Genomic DNA, 22,751 nt, shown 5'->3' with positions numbered 1-22,751 from the left:
GCTCTAACAACGAAAACACTATAGATAGCATTGCTCTTTGGTTGTCGGTTTGGAAAAAGTGGTGTTTAGAGAAGGGAATTGCCAAGGAAATCGAAAATTACGACCCGACCCACCTTGACACTTTTCTCGAGCAATTCTACGCCGAAATTAAACCAGACATGGTTAAACCTCGCAAACGACGATTCCATTTCATCGAAAGTGATTCGGACATAAACTGAACAATTCCTTGAACTGTTAAGCCGGAATTTGAATTTTTTGCGCCTTAAAGACATGAAAATTTCATTCTATATCATTGTTTAAATCGTACGCGGTTGTTTTGACCGAACGCATTGTGTCACTTGCAGGGTTTGAATAAATTTTTTTTCCACTTGATGCGCGCTTTGCTTCTACATAATTGTGATAAGCTATCTCGTATTTTTTTCATATATATTATTAATACGTAATCACACGAATTTTCTCGTGCAATTTGGAATAAATAAGCACTTATTAATTTTTTCAAAGACCACAAATTTTGTTAGTCTTTTACTCGTGCTTATTTATTCCAAATTGCACTCGAAATCATGTGATTACCTATACTTACAGGGATTGTTATCTAAAGCAAATGTACAGTCATCAAAAGAAATTCATTGTAATTAGATCAGGCATTCTGAGTAAATTTGCACTTTTTGGTAATGAACATATATGTTCATTCAAGAAACAAGTGTACTTTTGGTTTTTGTTTATATCCAAGAAAGTCTAATTCAAATTGGTTGCTTAGTACCTGACTGAGTGCGCAGAGGGCAACACAGCGGTCAAACATCTGTACATGTGCAAAATAGCTTGGTAGAACTTTTTCGGTAAAGATCAAAACAGAATCGTAAATCAACAGTATACCCCTGCCGGATTAAGCTTTGGGTTCGATGTCTCGAGTTTTCCTTTTCCGTACTATTGCTTCCTTTTACAGATTTCTATGAACTTTTCAGTTTTCTTTGGCTATTTCTGAAAATTGTTCTCCTTTGAAATTGGGAAATTGGCGCGCAGCCGGTCAGAGATGATTCCTCGCGCATGCCCGATGTTTGACTGCTGTGTTACAGGTAGCCCTTAGGGTGTGCGATGTATGAAAGAAACCCTTCATCCAGCCTGAGCAACACTAATTGCAACCGCTAGTTGAGTTCTCCTTAAGCTCTGAATTATCCCAATAAGTTTCATTGTTGTTTTCGTTTTTCTTTGGCTCCAGTTTGGATTCTCCATCAGTTTCATTCCCCTCCTCGCTGTTTTCTATTTCATCACAGCTCACGCTCTCATCAAGGTTATCGACATCTTTATCTCTCTGAGGTCGGGAAATTGATTCGAAACCTACTTTCGTGTGTCCTACAATAATTGATGACGAAAGCAAATGCTTTGGCACATTTCCCATTTTCGGTAGCCAATGAACTGGTGACTTCATGCGCAGATAACGCGTGTGTTTAATCTCCTCCAGTGAATGAATCTTCTTTTGACCAATTGTTTCGTCATCATCGTCATCAATATCGCTGTTCCAAGTACACTCCTCGTCTTCTGCTTCTGGTCTTTGTAGGCCTTTGCCATCTTCCACTATATCTTCAAGCCCCTCATGCTTAGAGGAAAACCCGGTTAGCCATCCGTTCTCGGAATTTAAGAAGTTCCTGAGTTTCCTTTCTGTCCTGGGAGACAAATTTTGTAGTTCGAGTGCTTCTCTTCGCGGGGATGTTTCTCTTGTAGCATTATCTGCCACTAGACTGAACACTCGTCTCTGGACTCTCTCTTTCCCATTTTCGTCCAACATACTAGATAATGAACCTCGTGCTTCCAGTTTTGGTAAAATAAATGAACCCTCTTGAGGAGAAGACTGTAATTGGTCAGCCCCGAGAGGTTGAAAACCGCGCTGTCTTCGTGGGGAAATTTGTGGTGACGCTGGTACACGCGGTGGCAGCTTCCCTACATCCTGAAACGTGGACAGCAAAGAACAATCAGGACAAGGAACCTGGTTTTGATATGAAATTTCTACTGGAGCATGAGATATAAAAGTGAACAAGCAGTGCAGAAAGCACAGGAGGAGAGTGGATGTGCTGTGGTTCATTTTTTTTTCTCAAATTCCTTTTTTTCAATTTTCCTTTTTAAATACTAGACAAGGAAAAAAAAGAATCAAACTCTTCTGAAGTTTTTAAATCCAGAAATAACTTGAACCATAAGAGATACAATTTCTTTACACACAGGTCAAGTAGCCATGCTTGCCACTTAACCTACTTTCACTAAACTTAATCTATCCTCGCCAGGTCCTAGGATTGATTTGGTTGTTAGATACATGAATGTAGAATTAATTGGAGGGTCGTGAATTGATATTGAAAGACATAAGCTTTCTACTAGTTTATGAATTTACATAAATGGGGAGAAATGCTTATTTTCAAAATTAGGTTAACCCCAATACTCAAAGAGCTATAAGGTAAAATGTAAAACATACACTCCAGCTAACTCATAAGGCGCTAGAGCCTATAACAGTTTTCGTAACATGATACAACTAGGACTAACGCTTCTTCTCATAAATGGGATACTAGTTTAAAACAAATCCCCCCCCCCCCACCACCACCCCCCCTCGCCGGTTTATCTAAAGGTTTGGTCCCTATTCACATTCCTGGATGAAGACAGACATTGTGCGGTACAGTGTCTTCCCCAAGAGCATAATATTATAACTTGGAGAGCCATGGGTCTCGAGCCTGGACCGCTTGACCCTGAGTCTGCGCGCTGAGTCTGCGCGCTAGTGTTTCCCATTCTGAGAGATTTATAGGTTAAAATAAAATTTTGTGTGTTGAGTGGTGCAGTTGTATTGTGACCTCCTGTACCTCTCATTGAACTTGGAATTATGAAATTATTAAACAGAGTCAGTTGTGAAATAATTGTTGACAGTATTTTGTGTCTATGGGCGTTCACAAATTTTATCAATTTTTTGCTTTAGTGTTGATACTGAAAGACGCATCACTGCAGGGGGTAATTTCTTGAGTTTAAGTCTTAAAGTAGTGTCAGACATAAACAAAATTTATTTGTATTTTGTACTCTCTGTGTACAAGCTTTATTATGTAAATGATTGTAAGTGGTGTTTGTCCCGTATTGTAAATTGCTTTTCTGTGGCTTAGTTGAATGTATGGAAAGAGCCTCTTTGTTTAAATCCTCTTGTTAAGTGACAACAGAGATAAAATTATTCACCAAAGATTCTCAAGAATGAAGGGCTAATTCAAGCGCAGGATCTGAACAAAATTGCCAACTACATGATCAAATTTTTTAACTTTACGTGATAAAGTCTAGGAGCACTACAATGTTGGAACAGAACATCAACTGATTATGATATTTAATCCATCATTTATCATAACTATCAAAAAAAAACCATCCACCCATTTTGTGGCCCAAGGGTCAATGAAAAGAAAGTGCGAAGTTTGTGCCCCTCTGGAATTAGGCTGTGGACACTCTTTCAGTATTCAAGAATGTTCATCTTACAGAAATGGTCAGTTTGGACATAAATTGCCCATTTGTATACAACAATATATTCAAGACGAAACCTTTTCTATCCAGGAGGTTTCAATAGGTAGCTTACGAATTTCCTCTGGCGTTACACATATGTTTGATAATTTATGACATGTGGCTATAAATTGTAAAAGAAATGGTGTTGTCATGCTGAATCCTGCTGGTAGAAAGGAAATCGTAGTCTCTCTATTCGTGCAGTTGATATTGATCAACCTACTCACACCAAGATCGGACAAAAATTATTTTCTCGAGTTTGTACATCATGATCATGCAATGCTTATCACAAAATCACTCCAAGCGACAAATCCAGATTCCCATAGAGCAAACTTACCTCGAGGTCAATTGGCGATGACTCCGTTCGATGTCGCATACCTTGTTTAGTTGCTGGAGTTGATTGTGATCGCCCCAAGGCAACTTTCACATCAGTACTCTGACTTCTACCAAAGTTCGAGTCCAACGTGAAAGCGCGTCGTCTTAGGACAATGGGCGAATTCGGTAGAGATCGGTTTTGGGCCAAGTCATTTAAATTACTTAACCGAGATATTGTTGGAGAACGTGTTGCTGGTAGGCCTATTCCTGGCGAGGCAATCTTAAAACTTGTTGAACCAGAGGCATTCCTTGCCTTTATGGCGTTTGTAGCTCCTTGATCAGCACTTGGAAAACGATTGATGTCCCCCTGTTCTAATGGGTCATCTTCTTCTAACATGAAATCTTTTTCAGAGGTGAAACTTCTTTGGCGGTAATATAATTTACCCATTTCTTTACTCGAAGGTTGACTCCAAGGGCGCGCTTCTGAAGGCGCCGGTGAAGCAGTGTTGCGCTGAGGTGTAGAATTACTAGAGGAACCAAAACAGAACTCGGCAACTTTTTTTTGGATTGCTGCGTTGTCAGACTCCGTCTGCGAGTGTGTTTGGTGAATTGATGGTAGTTTGCATTTACGAATGAAATCTAGCTTCTTTTTGGTCAACGATTGCATTAAAGACTTTCTTTCTTTCTGTAGAGTTGAAAGATCTTTCCTCAAGTCTTCGTCGTAGATAGAATTAATGTCAATAGCCTTTTTAATCTTATCGCTAGACATGGCATCGTTCTTGATCAAGTCTTTGAAGGATATGCTATGCGCCATTGAGACCATACAAAACTAAGGAACTTTTCGCCACTTTCAAGATGATTGAAACACAACTTAGTAGTTAAGATAGCAGTTTGCAGTTAGCTTAAAGCTTCTTTTCGAGAATGACTCAACGCTCACATCTCAAGCTCTTTGTTGCAAAAAACAAAAGAAATAAAATCCCTTTATGCGTCCCGTGAGGGAATTCACAACAGCCGGAAGACAGTAGTCATTTTACCAATCGTTTTACGGCTTGATCTACTTATCGTCAATTTGTTAAAACCAAACATTTAATGATAAAGCCTCGCCCAAACAACTATTAAAACGAGGAATGTGCGAATGAGTGGTCGGTACTTCCCTTATCTTATTCCAGGGTCAAACAAAAAGAAGTAAACTCATTAGCGTTTCCTAGAGTGACAATTGCGTCACTTACACTCGTGCAAAACAAGACTTGAGTTCTCAGCCGTAATTCTCGCGCTTTTTAATTAAACTTTTGTGCAGGTCAAAGAGAGAGGGCACAAGTCAGAAATGCAGCAGATTGATTCAAGGCTATCAATTTCCTAGTTTAGTCTTGTTTTAAATGTGCAAAAAATAGATCAAAGTAATCAGCTCTAAGCGTTATAAATCCCATGAGAACCATACTAATATTAGTGCTATTGTTGTTGCAAATTTGAGAGTTGAATTATTAAAAAATATGTTTTTAACCTATTGTAGTGTTTTTTTTCGTACTCATTTGCGATCTTTTCATTTTTTAAATGTCGGAAAAGATAAATTTCCTGTTTGAACTTTGTAAATCTCTAATGACGTTTGAACATTTCTATGCATGATATGGTTTTATGGGTATTAATAACTTTTTTCCATAAGCGGCTGTCGATGATGTAACAAGCAGCTGTTCCTTGAAAAGGGGCCAAAGGCGAAACCCAAACTGATCAGCCTGCTCGCAGGAGAAGCAGACGGCGGTAAGAGGTCTTAAGCGGTGGTAGATCGCTAGTAACCGGCTTTAAATGAAACTCCTGCAGTTTGTTAGAAGTACTAAGAGAGATATGAAACCAAGATATATTCCGTGACCTTTAAATTTTCATGTTTCGGTATCCGGCCCGTGGTACACAGTCTAGGATGTTAGCCCCAGTTAGAAGAGTAGAAAATGGTCTGTCCAAAATCGAAGGGTCTCGCAAACTTGTTTGCGCTTCGTGACTCTCCTTACTAGAGACATTCAACTGAGTCACAGAAGAGCAATTTACAATACGGGACAAACACCACTTACAATCATTTACATAATAAAGCTTGTACACAGAGAGTACAAAATACAAATAAATTTTGTTTATGTCTGACACTACTTTAAGACTTAAACTCAAGAAATTACTCCCTGCAGTGATGCGTCTTTCAGTATCAACACTAAAGCAAAAAATTGATAAAATTTGCGAACGCCCATAGAGCTAGCATTACAAATATTCTCGCCTCGACCAGATTCGAGTTCGCGCAGATAAGGCTGGTTAGTTATCGTGTTGTACAGGCTCATTTACAGGCCATTCGTATTCTCAACTAACTCAGCCGTGACCAAGTAAAAAAAAAATGTACTTCGCAATTAGATCAGATGTATTTCTAAAACCATGCCCCCCTGCACCCCTTTACTCATCTCAAACAGAATTCATATAATGAGAAGAGTTACCTGTTTGCCGCTTTCGATTTTCTCACAAGCCAAGCTCATCGAGCGAAGTTTCGGTCCTTCGCTCGAGAACTCTGCAAGGTCATTTAACCTCAACTCTTGGCTTTTTGCCTGGTCCCAGCTCTCTGCACGTCGGCGCTGAAAACGGGGAGAGGCAGGCAGCGATACACATTGCCTTTCTGCTGCCACGTCTAAAGGACTTAACTGAGGCTTGGAGGGGCGTGAGGCCTTCCTTTGTAGAAGTGGTGAAAGTGGCAACTGCGTCCCCAGACTTGTGTAAGGAGCTGGAACTCTTAATCTGGTCTTGAATGTACCCAGCTCTGGGTCGGAGCCATATGCCTCCTGCTCCTCTTTCCATTCTGTTGATTCTGATGGTAACGAGAGGGTTGGTGCTAATGGTGTTTTCGGCTTCTCACTCGAGAGGTTATCGCTGTGTCTCCTTCGCCCCGCAGAGTATTGTAGTCGTGCACTGGATCCTATGGCAGGCGGCAACAGAGTGTCGTCTTGCTCTGCTGCAGTATTTGATATTTGATGGTTTTGCTTGTTAAAATTCACCATGTCGTTCGTAGATGAGAATGTTTCCTTCAATCTCCTTTCACGAGACTCATTTAAGGCTGAACTATCTGAAAGCTGTTTCGTGAGTTGACCACGTTTGCTGCGCTCCATTCCTCCAGTCTGCCCGAGCGAAGAGAAAAGTTTTGGAAGTGTTCCTTTTTTTTCTAAAAAATTCAGCTTCTTCTCCTCAAAAGAGCGCACGAGACGCTTCTTCTGATCTTCGAGACTGTCTAAACTATTCTGCAAGTTACCTCCTGCTGCTGTATTTCGCATGACAGCTCTTTTGTATTCTCTACTACAAGTTCCCATGGCCATGGTTGAACCGGACTATTTCGTCTTCGATCGTCCTAGTGTTTACTTCGTAGCTGACGGGTCCTTTCACTCTAAGCACAGCGGCGAAGTGGCCAACCTCTCGATAAACGTTACTTGAGCAAACTTTGCCATTCATTAAAAGTTTGCACTTTTTTTAATGATCCCCTTTTCGAGTATGATGGATGAGTTTACCAATTAATACCTCTTTGTTGTATTCCAAAGTACAACTGGGTCTTTCAGTAGATCTGACACACTCTTAAAGCTTTTAAATTTCGCTAAGAATTAATGACTTGGAAAGTACTTTCTCGCGCCTATTTGTCTGCGACCTTAATCGAAAATAATTGTCACGTCTCAATCGCTTTACGACGCACATTTAGCCCAGACAAGAGATCTATAGGTATTTGCAAGAATAACTGTGATATGGTCAATTAACAAAAATTAAGTGTTCTGGTCTTAAAGCCAACTGCGTGGAACTCCTTTACTGACGTATAACCTGAGAGGTTTTGAAATTTCAGTTACTTTAAACGGAGAAGCACCAACACCATGACCAAGAAAGTAAAGATCTACAGTTACCATTCAGGCCACTAAACCATGGTTGAAACGAATAACTTTTGTCGTAAAGCTAATTGGTCAGTGAAATGTAATTCTGACGCAAACTATCACTAAAGTGCGCACGATCAAGGTCAAGAAGGAGTTACAAACATAATTCAAAAAGCCAAGTGAACAAATAATCTCATCAATCACTAGAAATGTGCCAAGGTTGTTTTCTTTTTCACTTTAGTTCACTAGCTAGCTAATAATTTATTGTGATGCAGCTAAACAGATTAGTGCTATTATACTAACTCGTCAGTTCCCCGAAGGGAACATGTCACTTCTCAAAACAAAGAAGTAGGCTTGATGGAAAGCAATCTATTACTTTATCGATTTGCTTCAAATGCGGCTCTAAACCCTTAATCCACTTTCTTTTCTAATGCGATTTGCGAAGAACGAAATTAAAAAAAATTAGGGTCCTGAAATATGCGAAACAAACGCCAAATGGCAATTTGAAAGATTACACGATTGTAGGCAACAAACAGAAATAAACAGTCACTTGTCTCAAAGGAACAATTTTATTTCAATTTTACCTGTGTGGTTTCCATAATAGGCACATTTTGAAAGGGAAAATAACTAGTAATAAAAAATAAAGTCGGAAACGATATGAATAAGAAGAAATAGATCGGAATAAAAAGGCAAAGACACAAACACGAGCTTTGCATGGCTTGATAGACGCGGGAAAACGGTAACTAGAATTTCACTAGAACGAAAAATGAATCTTAGATAAAATTTGTACTAGTGATTCAAAATAAAGCAAGCATGAGGGGGAGGGGGGGGAAAGAGAAACATAAAATAAGCAAAAAATTCCATGCAAAACGAAAATGTGAATGGCATATGTGTAGTCTTTACCAAGGAATCCCGCCGAACCACAGATTTTTCGATATAAATATGGTTTGGTTCATGGTTGTAAATGATAATGACATCAACATTGACATAGACATTGACGTTGACACAGACATTGACGATGATATTGACATTCACGTCGATAGTGACACCGACATCGACGTTGGTGGTGACATTGACATTAATAGTGACGGAGGCACTGACGGTGATAATGACATTAGTTTGTTATAAACCTAGAGTATTATGCTTCGAAGTTCTTTTTGTCCAGCAATAGAGCTTTATTAAAAGATTTAGATAATGGTGAGCGTGTCAGTTTCGATAAAGTCAAATCACGTGCGTCTTATAACCGTATCCATAGCGATTGCTGGATGCAGCATTTCGACTTACGATTTGAGTCCGGCGCTGCCATTGAATGATAAGCTGTCATTATAAGATTTCAATCTTCACAATAATTTATCTGCGTACGACTGACAAGTCATTTCTTAGAAAGCTTTCTAATGATCAGCTGTTAAAGTTTCTATTTCGGATTTCCACACTTCGGAATTTATGGATGTCATTATTTACGAAGCATACATAGTTAATGTCTTCCAGGTCAATTAATATACAAGCTTACATCGAGTCAAACTAGAAAAAAAATCAAAAAAGGATTTTGATGAACAAAAGTAAACTTTGAATCAAGTGATAATGTTCTTTTAAAGCGAGCGGGATCGCCCCATTGTTTGTAGATGGTGTCACCTTATGGCGTCACAGATTAAAAGCTTTTCCATTAGTGACTGTTAGTTTTGTTCCACAGGACAAAGTGTTCATTAAGCCATTCTCTTGTTGTCAAATTCGTTGAGTTTTAGAATAAGGAATCCGCCCACCTTCGTACTTTCTTCACTGACAAAACCACAACGCCACCAAAACTTACTGCTGTAGGCTCAGTCTGGTCATTACATTTTGAAAGACAAAAACTTTGGAAAACTCTCTGAATTGATTAGTATAGTTTTACTTCCATTTTATGTACAGTTCTTCGACAACGTGAAAGCATAGAAGAAAAAAGATATGTAAATCAGAATTCAGTACACACCTTTTTGAACACTGTGGGTATCGCAGTTGGTGAACCTTGTTTGGGTAACGACCTCATTAACGCTGTAAAAACAGTGATTATGATCTATAAACGACCACAACACTACAATTAAAGAAAATAAACAAGGAAAGCGTCAATGCAACAGTAATCTTAAAACAGCTTCACTTTAGAGGCACGTACATTTTAAGCAGTGCAGGCTTACAAGAGACCAGGTATGGATTCTGTAACATTCGTTTTTGCTTTAGCTACGGAGCAGGAACGACAGACAGAGGTACTTAAAAACCAAAACCAAAATCAGCTCGAAAAATATCGTAGTTTAATTCAAAAGCAAAAGGAAAAAGAAAAAGCATTTCTGTCATTTAAGAAAGTGAAATTTCTCTCGAGGCAAGAGGCTAAATTAGATGGAAAGCGACCCGCATCTGCTCGCGCCCACATAGGAGACCGTCTTCCTGCAATATCCCAAAAACCGACGCCAAAAAAATGGTTTCTTAGAGAAATTAATAAAAAAGAACACTCCACAACATCTATCGACCATCAAACAATGCGCTTGGGAATAAAACTTGCTTCAAAACCAAATACTTCTGAGACAAGTTCGGAAGAAGATAGGAAACCTTATTTCATCACATTAACAGGATCGGTTGGAATTCAAAAGAGCTCTGCAACGAATGATAACAGGGAACGTAAAATGGTTCATTTTGACGAAGATGCGAAGTTACTGTCAGTAAGATCCATTCCAAAATCCAAGAAAACATCCACGGATGACTCGCTAAAAGAAATTGAAAACGAAAGGTTTGGGAAAGGAATGACTTTACAGAAATCCGAGAGGAGATTAGTGAAAAACATCGGCAGAGGCAATGTCTCCGATGTTTACAGTCGTGTTAAATGTGAAGACCGATCCACTAACGATCATTCCCGAAGTCCTTATTTACAAAAATTTCAAAAAGCTGAAGATACGGTCACACCGACCGCTGCTAGCTGGGCCGTAGTTGCTCGGTTAATTGGGCTGAAAATGAAATTCAAAAGACGTCAACTGCATGGCACTTTCCAGGCACCCGAGTTGGAAGTATTGGATCCATCGTTAAATACGAACAGGAGAACTGACAAGGAAAAATCTTCAGATCCTTGGGTAGGGGTCAAAGATTGCAGATACCTAAGGCTCCCAAACAGGAAATGATTGCAAAATGCCAGTGCTGCTCTATATTGCTGTTGAAGTCAATTAAGTTGGTAGCTCAACTGCTAAGGGTCTTTCCCTATCACAGAGAATGAGGACCCTAGAAATATTTAACTCAAAGGTCTAAGGTGCAGGATTCAATTCCACTTGAGTGGGGAAAGAGGGGCTCAGATCTTTTCCTCCTCCTTCACTCATGACACTAAGAACAACGTCTTTCTTCCACGATAATTTATTGCATAACGAACATAGAACTTATTACACTAAGGAAAAATACACATATACAGCTGCATTTCATCAGGGATCTAATCATACTGGACTACATGTACAAGAGAAATGTGTAGATTGATTCAAAGCTTCAACATCCCTCCCCCTTGGGCAACTCAGCATTTGACCGTTGTCAATGCTCGGGTGGTGGGGAATTTGAACCAGAAGTATTAAGTCTTTCCAGTGAATCTTTAAATATGGAGGTGTTTAAGGTAAATAGAACACTTTCAAAAGCAAATGGTTCAGAAGAAAAGGTCTTCAAGGTCTAGGCGTTACAGCTTGTGCAGAAATTCTTGGTTGCTGCCCTTGCTCCTTACAAAAAAAAATTGGGGCAGGGCATTTGAACACAATTTTTTTTTTTTTTTTTTTTTGGGGGGGGGGGAATCTAAACAAACTAATCTTCAACAGTTCAAATGACCAGGGGCTACCCATGGAGGGGGGGGGGGTTGTTGAGGCCTCAAATTGATTGACTTATAAATAACCTGGATTTCCATGATTTTTTATTAGCACAGTAAAGTATCTGATTGTCTACCACACAAGTTAATAAATGTGACATCTCCCATAATTGGAGGATGATCCCAGTTGATAGTTTCCTGGTCAACATAATGGGCACTCAGATATGTGACACAAGTGAACTTAAGGTTGCGTTTAGCCATACACATCTAAAGCTTGCACTCAGCTATCTGAGAATGTTCTATACTCTAAATTAAAACTGAACAAAGACAGTCGTATAAGAAGTGCTCTAACAATTTGACTGAATTTTACCTTAAGTGTTGTATGGCCTCTGTTTGGCAAAGTCTTGTATTAACATGAAAAATAGCTGACTAGCCTGTCTACAGCTGTTCATACTTTTCAGTTTAAGCAAGCAAAAAAAAAAAGCAAGTATGTACAAATGAGCTTGAAGAGAGAGAACAACCATGCAGCAGGAAAAAATACATCAAACCCTTTCCCCACCCATGAAATCTTCCCTAGCTCCTCTTTTGCTCATTCTTTAAATGATGATCTTAGTTAAAAGAAAAGTTCTTTGGACACATCAGCAGCCAACTTATATATTCTTACAGCACAGTGTCAATGATTCTTTAACTGAAGTGTTCTGACTGATATCAGATCTTCCATCAATAGAAAAACTCATAGTATCCACGAGAACCATATTCTGTTGCAGGTTTCTGACGATCATTGTAAGCTCTGTGACCACGGTCATCTCTATAACGACCTCCATATCTGTATTCAAGCAAAAGAGAACCTTTTCTTCAGTTTTGATGATCTTTTAGGTCAACACTATGGGCAAAAAATGTCTACCCCAACAGTTATTGGCACATAAGGGCATTTCTGATAACATTATGCACTTTTTCATAGGCTGGTATTCAAGTTTACATTCTATGGCATAGCAAGCTTCTTGCCCAAAATTTCCAGGATATAGTTGAAAAAATGATGTAATGTGAATAGTTAATTATATTTTTATCATTATTTGCCTCCCCCTAACTTAAGTGGCACTGTAATGTAAAGTCTGTGGCCGCAGCTTAGTCAAGGTTCCATAGCATGAAGAGTAAAATGTAAATGGGATGCCAGTGTATCGCAAGGTTATCCCCCAGCATTTCACCTGACTTCCCTGAAAATTTGCTGGTACCCATTACAACACCTGAGTGGAGAGAGGCACTGAAAAGACAAAGTGTTTTGCCAAAGAACACAAGACAATGACCTGTTCAGGTCTTATACCAGGACCCTTGGATCCAGAGTCCAGTGCAATAACCCTTAGGCAATCGCATCTCTCCACTGTAAGGCTGACTTTTTATTGCTTCCATATACCAATGTGGTTCACCTGATGTCATGTCATGTCAAAAATTTTCCTTGGAGGAAATACTAGTATTTTCCCTTCTATACTCCTGTAACACTCCACATTACTTTAAGAGAAATAAACAATCTTCAAACCTTGTGTACCTACTACAAATGAAGTTCCAAGTTGTTCATAGTATGATCTTACCTGTCTCCATCTCGGTGATGATATGAATCATGTCTGTCACCTCCATGACGGTCTCCATGCTCACCATGTCGTCTGCCATGGTCACGTCCACTATCATGTCTGGACCTTTCATAGTTCCTGCTGTCATTGCCACCACTATAGCTTTGAAAGCGGCTGCAAGAGAGCAAATACACAGTCATAGATATGAATAAGTGGCCTTTAACCCTTTCACTGCCAGATCTCATCAGTAATCCTCCTTACTGTTTGCCATACAATGCTCATGAGAATTTGATATAAGATCAATTTAAAATCTCCTAGTTTATATTTTTCTTTATTCTTATAGCTTATTTGCTTCATATTGTATCAATATTGTAAGGAGAAATTATGTCTTGATCACTCATAGGAGTTAAAGGGTTTAGATTGAAACCTTAAAAAGAAAGTTGAGAAACTCTCAAAGAAGGATTCCCAGCTCAATGATGCATGTATATCTTTAATAGAGCTTGTAATGAATAAAATGTACCTCAAGTTCAACTACAGACTTATAACAAGTTGCTGTTCTCGTCTTAGGAGATGAGAACCATACCACACAGAAAACACATTTTGTATCTCAACCAAAGTTTTGACACAGGGCATGTTGGAATGTTTTCCAATGAGGCCAACGAAATTTTGGACCCCTCGAATGCATATTTTTGAGTCCAAAATGTCTCTTTTTCCGTTGAGAGGGCTACTAAAAAAGAATAAACAGGTTAAATCGTAGTTAAAATTGAAGGAAAGCTCTTTACCTATCCCTGTATCCGGAGTTTAGCCAGTCTGTCAGACATGGAGGGGAAGCCTGAGTCTTATTAACCGTTTTCATGTACTCCTCATCTTCACTCGTAAAACGGTTCGCAAACATTTTCTCATACTCAGCCAGGGTTTCTTCAGTTGTTGCCATATTAGATTACGGTAAAGATCACTGATCAGAACCAGTAGCTAGTAAGGGAAACAAAAGTATAAGCAATGTTCCTTGTTCAAAGACAGTGAAACACTCAGTTCAGATTTCTAAACCTCGTGTACAGAGCGCGGTTACCAAGCTAATCTGGCCTGGCTGCTAATGTTTTTAATAACAATTCTCCCGAATGTTCAGGGTACAATGTCCAATGCGATTGTTTTTTTTTTCTTCGCCTGTGCTTTATGCGGGGCGAAAATCGCAACGAAGAAGGATGGATGGGTCGGACATGCTACATTCACCTCGCGTAATGGGAATTCAGAAGCAAATTCGAAATTTTTGGTATTGTGAATCAGTCTCGTGAGTACTACGTAATGGATCACCTTCCCGTCTTCTCAGGTTAAAAGCTGTTCGTGTTCTCTAGAACGTCACTAGAAAGAAACTCCTGTAGACAATTATTTGACTCTCTGAGGGACGAAGAAGGTAACTTTCGTAGAGTAGATTAGAAAAAACCTTGAAATAATCTATGGAAGTCTTTGTGAGACTGACCGAGAGCGAGATAAGCCTGGACATGCTTGACGCATTCTGCACCCTTTTCAATCATGAAAGTCCTTGCAGTTATATAGTTCCTGTTGCAGAAAACTTCAGGGGAAAAGGATTTATTTATTCAAATGGCAACTCAATCAAGGTGAGCTTATTTTTCCTAGAAAGATGGAAGGAAAATGTTTTCATGGTCCATTAAAATGAATTCATGTTTCATGTTTTTTCTATTTATTCTAGTAGGATTCCTGATACAATAGGGTTTTTCGAAATGTCAATCCACGAACTCTTAACCTTCAATCATTTTGAGGCCGATCAGTTGCTGGCGAGTCTCTTTCACCAACGATGAAATACAAGGTCAGGCTAAGCTGCCAAGCTTAGATCCAGGCGGGGGGATGTTGATACCGTATGTATACCTTTGTCGGTCACAGATTTATTGTTGATTTTGGCGTTATTCCTGGGTTGTCAAAATCTGGAGGCGGGGTCGGGGGTGTGAACCTCTTGACGTGACGTCACTGACAACAACCCTTGCGCGCGCACGTGGTTGGTATAGTAAATTGCGTTGGCCGAATTTGACGAACCGCGAAGACCTGTAGTTGGTCGCGAGAAAATTTCCGTTGTTATGGACCCAAAAAAGTGTTTAGAGCCACCCATAACGGTAGATGACGTGGTGAAAGGTCTTCATGTTCTTTTTGACGACGATTGTGTCGATGTAGAGCAGGTTATTTCATTTCTGGAGTCCTATCAATCGAACCCCGCGGATTGGGCAAAATATGCTACATATGACCCACACAGGTCATTAGGAAACTTTTAACGTTGTGTTGGATTATTTATTCTATGTATAGATGTACCAGTTTTTGTTCTCTTACTGTTTGTAAATATTTTCTCTATGTCATAGGTACACTCGAAACTTGGTAGATGAAGGAAATGGCAAATTTAACGTGATCGTATTGTGCTGGGGAGAAGGTCAGGGAAGGTAAGCTTTGCGGTTAATTTAGTCTCACAAAGGTTTCATTGAATGAAACGCCTTTTTTTACATTTACGTGAGGTATTTTTCTTAGCCTGGTATCACTTCAATTGAAAAATTAATGTTTGCCTCTCTTTTCGAAAGCTATTAGTCTTTGTGGCATATAGTAAGTGCTACGTTTGCAACCGGCGAAATTGTATTGACGTGAACAATCGTCCAGACGTCACTAATCTCAATCTCGTCTGAATTTTTCCCATAAAACACTCTTTGTTGCCAACCTCATAACTCGTAGTTAAGTAACAAACATGCATGAAAAAGTTCAATGGAAGAAAACGGTTGTTGATAACTGTAATTATTTACACATTTCATGAAGTCCATATAAAATTAAACACGTAGGTTTGCATGTGTTAATAAGCCAATTGCATCCATGCATTTTGCACGTGAAAAGCATGCAAATGAAGGTTCTAAAGGTCAGTTTTGTTCTTTAGGACAATGCAAATTTTTTTGTCAGCATGTTTAGTTATAAAGAACTAAAAAGGAAATAAAAATTCACAAGGAATGTCAAATTCCGGTTATATAACTTTGAATATGGTGAATACCTTGAAAGTCAAAGAATATTCTTCTTATATTGCTATCCAGGCCTGAAGTATCATGGAGATTATGGGGAGCCATTTATGCCAAAAATATCAATAGCTAGTGAGAAAACTCGATTGTTAGTGCTAAAATATTAATTGCTAGTGATAAAACTTGATCATTAGAAAGTAAGCAAGATTTGATTGGTTCATCTTTGCTTAACAAGCAGGAGACTGATTCTAGTTAAAATTGATAACAAATCAATACTAGCACTAATGATTGAGTTTTATCTCTAGCAATTAATACTTTTTAGCACCAAAGATTGAGTTTTATCACAAGCAACTGATACTTTAGTACTAACAATTGAGTATAATCACTAGCGATTGATATTTTAGCCCTAATGATTGAGTTTTACCACAAGTGATTGATATTTTAGTGCTAAAAATTGATTTCAATCACTAGAGGTTGATATGCTAGCACTAACAATTAAGTTTTATCCCTAGAGATTGATATTTTTGGCACAAATGGCTCCCCATAAAAAAAAACATGAAAATGATTTTTATAGAACAACAAATCAATAATACCTTGACTGTGTGGTCTCCTTTAAACATTTTTTCCAAACTAATTTCTCAGGTGAAAGTCATGGGAGAACAAGGTATTGCAAAATTTTGTGTCTCTGAACCTTCAAATTTGTGAAGCTAACATGTTGAACAACTAATACAGTCTACCTTCATCTCAGATTATGTCAGACATGCAAAAGAGAGACCAAATCCAAATTGGTTTGAAATGGTTGAGACCCAAAAGCCATAAGAGAAGTACCGTATTTATTCACTTATAAGGCGCACCATTTTTTATGAGAAAATATGCTTGTTTGATCAAAATCTGCTTAAAACTTGGGGTGCGTATTAGAACTGAGTATTTTCGGGCAACAAAATATAACTTTTCCAAATTTCCCAAATAAACTGAAGTGAGAAAGTAAATAAATACCGTTAAAAGAATAAACAAAAGACAAACAAAATTGATCATTGACTTTATCTGATTTGTTCTCCATTTACGGACCATCAATTCCGATAAGCCATATTCGCGAGCAATTTCACGATTGTTGTTCACAGCTTCTGCTTCTGCTATGATCTTCAACTTAAAGTTTAGATCATAGGAATGATGACGAGTGCTTGGCATAATTACTGAAAATTTACAGTACACTGAACAAATGCTCAAAGATTAAGATGAGTTTTGCAACTATAAATGAAAGATCTGTCAGATGAGTGTTGTTTATAACCATAAAAACAGACAATTAGTATTATTCATAACTTAAAACACTGTCTCCTGAGAAGGATGACTTGTGACTTTTTTGCTGTTGTTTGTAATGTGTGACTTTTAAGCTTTTGTTTTGAGAATGAGAGCACTGTAATTAGTAATTTCTGGAAGCTAATTGTTGTAAGTACAGCAAATATGGTCAACAAAATTTCCTGTAATTCCCAGTGCACCTTATAACAGGGTATTAATGTGAAATTGTCATTTTGCTTACTTGTCACAACTGTCTTTGAAAGTTTAGGGTGCGTCTTGTAACCGAGTGCACCTTATAAGTGAATAAATATGGTAATAGTGAACAATGCTCAAGGTTAACTTTGAGCCATGAAATCAAGAAATTTGTCAAGACTGAGTCATGATCACTACAAACTAGATACTTAAATTAGAGCTTTCACATTTTGCAGATGTTAAGTTTTTATTTCTGAGTTATTTTTTTAATTAAAAAAAATAACATCTATGTTAGCGTACAGAGAGTGGTATGTTGCTCGCACCAATCAGATTGTTTAGGGTATGTATCTTGCACCAATCAGATTGCTGCATTAGGGTATGTATCTTGCACCAATCAGAGAGTCATTTTGTTCTTTGGTTTGAGGGGTGTTTAAATTTCAACGAAGTAATGGGGGATCCGGAGAGAGTGGATTGTTAAATGGGTGATTTTGTGTATGTTTTCGATGCCTGTAGAAAGTGATCTTGTGGAGTCATTTGTGTTTGGCCAAGGATGAATTCAGATACCATTGTTAGCATGTTTATTTAATTTTGCTATTTGGAATAAATGATTTATGGAGATAAGTTATTGTGATGTGATCTAAAAATGTCAAAAATATATCAAGTCGAAGGAACAGTTTTGGTCTTGGTCTGCATTTTTGGTCTTGGTCCATATTTCTGGTTTTGGTCCACATTTTTGTCAACAAAATAAACACATACCATTTAAAAAAGATGACAATACGGACCACATGCAAAGCTGTCAACTGTTCCTCGAATGTTTCGCGTGTTAAATATTCAATAGTGACATCTCATTTACATCTACATCTACTTTTATTATGTTGGTAAAATCTGTACTCACATCACAGCAACCAACTCGCGTGCAAAGTGAGAAGACTCTATAAAGGTTTGAAATTATGTTGCGATCGATTTTCATCAAAAAAAGGGCCAGGAATATTCCACAATAATGCAAATAATTGTGAAAGCTGATTGCAGAAAAGCGATTGCAGAAAAGCGATTGCATGATGCTTGGTAAGTTGCAAGATGACATGATATCACCATACCAGATAAAAAACTCTTTAGATTCTCAGTCTGCATTTGTACCCACTCTGCAGTCTGCAGGCAACATTTTGTACCTAGTCTACATTTTGTATCCGGTCTGCAGTCTGCATGTTGTACTAACAGGTATCCATGGCACCAATAAAGTTTATTTCTGGTTACAGTTATTCACACAACACACACAATCTACCAAATAATATCTGTGTGTGAGTTAATTCAACATTTTCGTCCTTTTCCATGCTAATACTCTTCTTTTTCCTTTTTTAAGAATGTAGACATCACCTACAATGTTTCAAGCAATCCACCCACCCCCCAAAAAATAACTCTCACATGCATAGCATGCCTATGTTTTAACATGATATAATTCAAATTTTTTTTAAAAGGTTGACATTTTTTCTGAAAACAATACATGTGTTAGAACAATTTTTAAGGAGTAACATTCATAGATAAGTGCTGTTGTAAAATGAAAAGGAAGTGTTTGATAAAACTTCAAATACTAAACAAAATATTGACTTAATTTACCATCTATGGTAAACATGTCTGCATGCAGAATGGTGGCACCTTCCAGTATTTTGATAATACGTTGGAAAAGCTCCAAATACTATCGTGGAGTTTGTTTCAGGAGAAAGTGTTAACAAAGAAAATGGAGTACTGAATCACCTCAATGTAATGAAATATGTGTTTATTGCTCAGCGTGGTGTAAGATAGGAAATGAACATTGTTCGTTTGTCTCACAATAGTCACTTTTGATGTTGATCGCGATGTTTCAACTTCAATATTACTAGTCTTGACCAGGCCATGAAGTTGATTGTTTACATGTCCCTATTTGTAGCATGTTGGTAGGCTGCTATTGGTGCATTTCAATCCTCATTATTGTTGTGGTTGTTAGATGGTGTTCCCTAATAGGTCCTTATAAATCAGCTGTTGTATTGTTTGATTGTGGGTATCCAAGCTTCAGGAATGTCAATTGCGTCATCCCTATTAATGTTGTTGGGATGAAGTCTTATATGGATAGCCTCTTTGACCCTACGTGTGTACCAGTGGGGGTCATGATCAATAAACTTAACCTTGCTCCAAATAGGAATGTGCCCTGTTTTGTTAGCATACTCCAAAACTGGAATTTGTGCTCAGAAATTGGAAATTTGTTTTGTTTCAGTTCTATCCATGATCATGCTGATGCCCACTGCTTCCTAAAAGTGTTAGATGGAAGATTGAAAGAAACTCAATTTGCATGGCCATCAGAATCTGAGCCAGAAAAGTCTTTGGAACCAACAGGATCAAGATTATATAAGACAAATGAAGTTAACTACATCAATGGTATGTCCAAGGGTAGAGGGAGATCAACTTCAATGCTCACCCTTAACCCTTTACACCCTTACATCAGCATTCATATTCTCCATAATTTCCTTATGGTACTGACAAGGAGAATTTGTTTAACAATCAAGAGCTTCTTTAGTTGGTGACCATTTCTGTTATTCTCAACACCTTAATGTTTGATCCAGGGGATATATTGTAGGGAGAAATTACATGCTAGTCACTCTGAGGGGTTAAAGGGTTAAAGTTTTCAAGCTAATGTCATTTCTTACCTTTTGATTCCAACTGTATGTAAAATTCACCCACCTGATTGAGTATACACTAGCAATTAATACCATGCATAGAGGGGCATGGTTTTGTTCTTGATCTTGGAACAGCACTCTTTCTTGGGCTTAGTTTCTCAGTAATTTATGGGCTTTGTAATTCTTTTTGTGACTGAATTATCTTAAATTGAAGGGATTATCATCCTCACTGAAAGTGTGCTTCTGCTTGTTGTTAATTGAGAAGAATTAATCAGACCCACTAAAATTACTTTTATGAAAATAGGGCTGTAGTTTTAGGTGTTAATCATGTTTGCTTCCTGGAAAATTGGCTCTCTAAAGATCTTTTTTTGTATTTAGATTTGAAAACTCACAAGTTATTTTCATTGGTTTGTATTTTTAGTCCAACCATTAACATACATGTTAATTTTTGAAACTAAGTATAAGTCATTTAGGAAGTTTCTGTACAAACTGCTGTTTGTTTTTTTTTTGTATGTAGATAGCATAGGTCTTCATCGCGTGGAGAATGTCAGCCATTCTGACACTGCAGCATCACTTCATGTGTACATTCCAGCATTTGACATGTGCCAGTCCTTTGACCAGCGCACAGGGCACAAGCGTAAATGTCAAGTGACATTCTGCAGCAAATATGGCCAGAGAACACCTTATGTAAGTATTCCATTTGAAAATTGTAGTTATTTCCAAATGTACTCATGAAACACTAGCAACTTGTTGCTTATTTTGAAAGATGGCAAAGGAAGGTTTTCATTGATCATTAATGTATGATGAACAGTACTCAAATTTTTCTCCCAATCTTTTAATTCAAAATAAAAGATGATCAGTCATTGATTTGTCTTAAGTGTGTTTCAAGAAAAATATTCCTTTAAAACAAACTGAGCCTGCTTAGTACTGGGTACAGAAAACATACTTATAAGTATTTTATTTTTGTATGGAAGACTTTTAGAACAAAATATAAGATATTGTATAAATTCAAGCAAAGTCAAAATGCTTTCTCTTGAATAATTCCTTCTTAGTCAAAAATTTAGAATGTCCATAGATGTCAATTTACTTAGTCAGCTATTGGAGAAATATTGTGACTTGCTTAAAGATTTTGCAGCCATCCTGAGATGTATTGAAGACAGTGGCTACTTTGTAAGAAAATTGTTACAAAATGATGATCAAAACTTGTGTGTCATAGACTGCAAATCAAACATGTAGTTGTTTTTTCATTCTGATCTTTATGTACAATTTGTGTTTTTTATTGTTTCAGAAACCAAGGTCATGTACGAAGTAATGCTGGGTACAAGTAAACAATGATGCATAAGAGGAATATTTTTACAAGAAGTATTCTAATTTAATACTTAAACTGTTTATTATTAAATTGCACAGAATATTGGATTTATAAAGTGTAAGAAACGGTATTGTGTTATATTAAAATATATCAATGCGTTTTCAAGAAAGGTAGTATCATGCTATAAGCAAGCAGTTAAAAAGGGTTGGGGATTGGAGTATTTGAGATTGCAAAACCTTTTCGTTTTTCTTCACATCGATTACAGAACAGTTGTGAGGATTACGTTGGTACAAAGACAATTGCAACACGCATGTACATTCAAAATGTTAATTATAACTGTATTAACTAACGTGTTGTACTTGTTCACGTATATTTATTACTAAAAGTCTATGGTTGCTAGATGTGTAACACTAAAACTGACACAAAGAGCTGTCTTGTAGCGGTGTCAGTAGACTGAGAGAAACAATGCTTGGACGTAGGCTCGATTTCTGTCCCCTTCTCGTGTCTGGTCTTCTATCCAACACAGCTGTCAAACGTAGGGCATGCGCAGGGGTTTTATATCTACAAGCCGCAAGCCAACTTCCCCAAGTTGTCTACTAGAGTAATAAATAACTACAAAAGAAAGTAAGTCACAGTGTTTTAAAAACTTGAAACTTTTTCAAAGCCCAAAACATATGTCACTAAGCACGCTTTGTGTTCCAAAAGTTTTAAATTTTTCTTTTCACAGTGTTTGTTTCCTTTTACAGATTTCTATGTTAGTGTCAGTTTTTTCTGAAAGCGGTTGTATCTTACGTTTCCTTAAAAAATTTCCTCGGGAATTTGGTCCGCAGCAGGCCAAAATTGACCTCTTGCGCATGCCCAATGTTTGACCGCAGTGTTCCAAAGGGTCCCAACATCTGCATGCGTTTGCTTATCTTTTATACTGCTCTTTACTTGAGTCGCAGGTACGTTAAAACCGCTAAGTGGAAGATATATGCAATAAGTTATAACTCTTGTAAAGGGCTGTGGTGTGTATATTATTTTAAGTAAAAAGCTTTTGTAAGTCCCAGTTGACTTTATATCGTAAATGCAAACGGGTGTGAGATTCCACACTAAACTGGATTAAATAAAACTTGTGGATATTTATTGTATAAATCGTGGCGTGTTTGTTTAACCTTTTACCCTCCCCCCCCCCTCCCCCCCCAACATCAGTATGCATGTTCTCCATACTGCTCTCCATACATTCTCAAAGAGGCTGACAAGGAGAATTTGTGTA

General features: G+C 37.9%; 3 protein-coding genes across 8 annotated transcripts; 1 reads left to right on the top strand and 2 right to left on the bottom strand.

The window, feature by feature from the left end:
• Positions 1 to 595: 595 nt before the first annotated feature.
• LOC131772556 (uncharacterized) lies at positions 596 to 7,387 on the bottom strand. Of its 2 annotated transcripts, none has more exons than XM_059088491.2 (2): positions 6,288 to 7,387; positions 596 to 1,942 (listed from the first exon to the last, which is right to left on the bottom strand). In XM_059088491.2, the coding sequence occupies exons 1-2, from the start codon at positions 7,152 to 7,154 to the stop codon at positions 1,130 to 1,132; spliced, it is 1,680 nt and encodes a 559-aa protein (XP_058944474.2). In that variant the 5' UTR covers positions 7,155 to 7,387; the 3' UTR covers positions 596 to 1,129. The 2 variants fall into 2 exon arrangements, with proteins under 2 accessions (XP_058944474.2, XP_066028137.1); XM_066172040.1 differs by lacking the exon at positions 6,288 to 7,387 and adding an exon at positions 3,845 to 4,752.
• Positions 7,388 to 11,041: 3,654 nt separating this feature from the next.
• On the bottom strand, positions 11,042 to 14,124 carry LOC131772492 (RNA guanine-N7 methyltransferase activating subunit). Its single transcript, XM_059088400.2, has 3 exons — positions 13,835 to 14,124; positions 13,074 to 13,226; positions 11,042 to 12,313 (listed from the first exon to the last, which is right to left on the bottom strand). The coding sequence occupies exons 1-3, from the start codon at positions 13,984 to 13,986 to the stop codon at positions 12,208 to 12,210; spliced, it is 411 nt and encodes a 136-aa protein (XP_058944383.1). The 5' UTR covers positions 13,987 to 14,124; the 3' UTR covers positions 11,042 to 12,207.
• A 48-nt stretch (positions 14,125 to 14,172) lies between these two features.
• LOC131772490 (cysteine dioxygenase type 1) lies at positions 14,173 to 22,630 on the top strand. Of its 5 annotated transcripts, none has more exons than XM_059088398.2 (6): positions 14,173 to 14,463; positions 14,761 to 14,926; positions 15,419 to 15,496; positions 19,788 to 19,948; positions 20,705 to 20,874; positions 21,476 to 22,630. In XM_059088398.2, exons 2-6 carry the CDS (start codon positions 14,916 to 14,918, stop codon positions 21,497 to 21,499), a joined length of 444 nt encoding a protein of 147 aa, XP_058944381.1. In that variant the 5' UTR covers positions 14,173 to 14,463; positions 14,761 to 14,915; the 3' UTR covers positions 21,500 to 22,630. The 5 variants fall into 5 exon arrangements, with proteins under 5 accessions (XP_058944381.1, XP_058944382.1, XP_058944380.1 ...); XM_059088399.2 differs by having other exon boundaries at positions 14,173 to 14,668; positions 14,764 to 14,926; XM_059088397.2 differs by having other exon boundaries at positions 14,173 to 14,668.
• Positions 22,631 to 22,751: the final 121 nt, after the last annotated feature.

This window comes from Pocillopora verrucosa, chromosome 1 (assembly GCF_036669915.1).
Source record: "Pocillopora verrucosa isolate sample1 chromosome 1, ASM3666991v2, whole genome shotgun sequence".
Lineage (NCBI taxonomy): Eukaryota > Metazoa > Cnidaria > Anthozoa > Scleractinia > Pocilloporidae > Pocillopora > Pocillopora verrucosa.
This window is presented reverse-complemented; position numbering and strand designations above follow the sequence as displayed.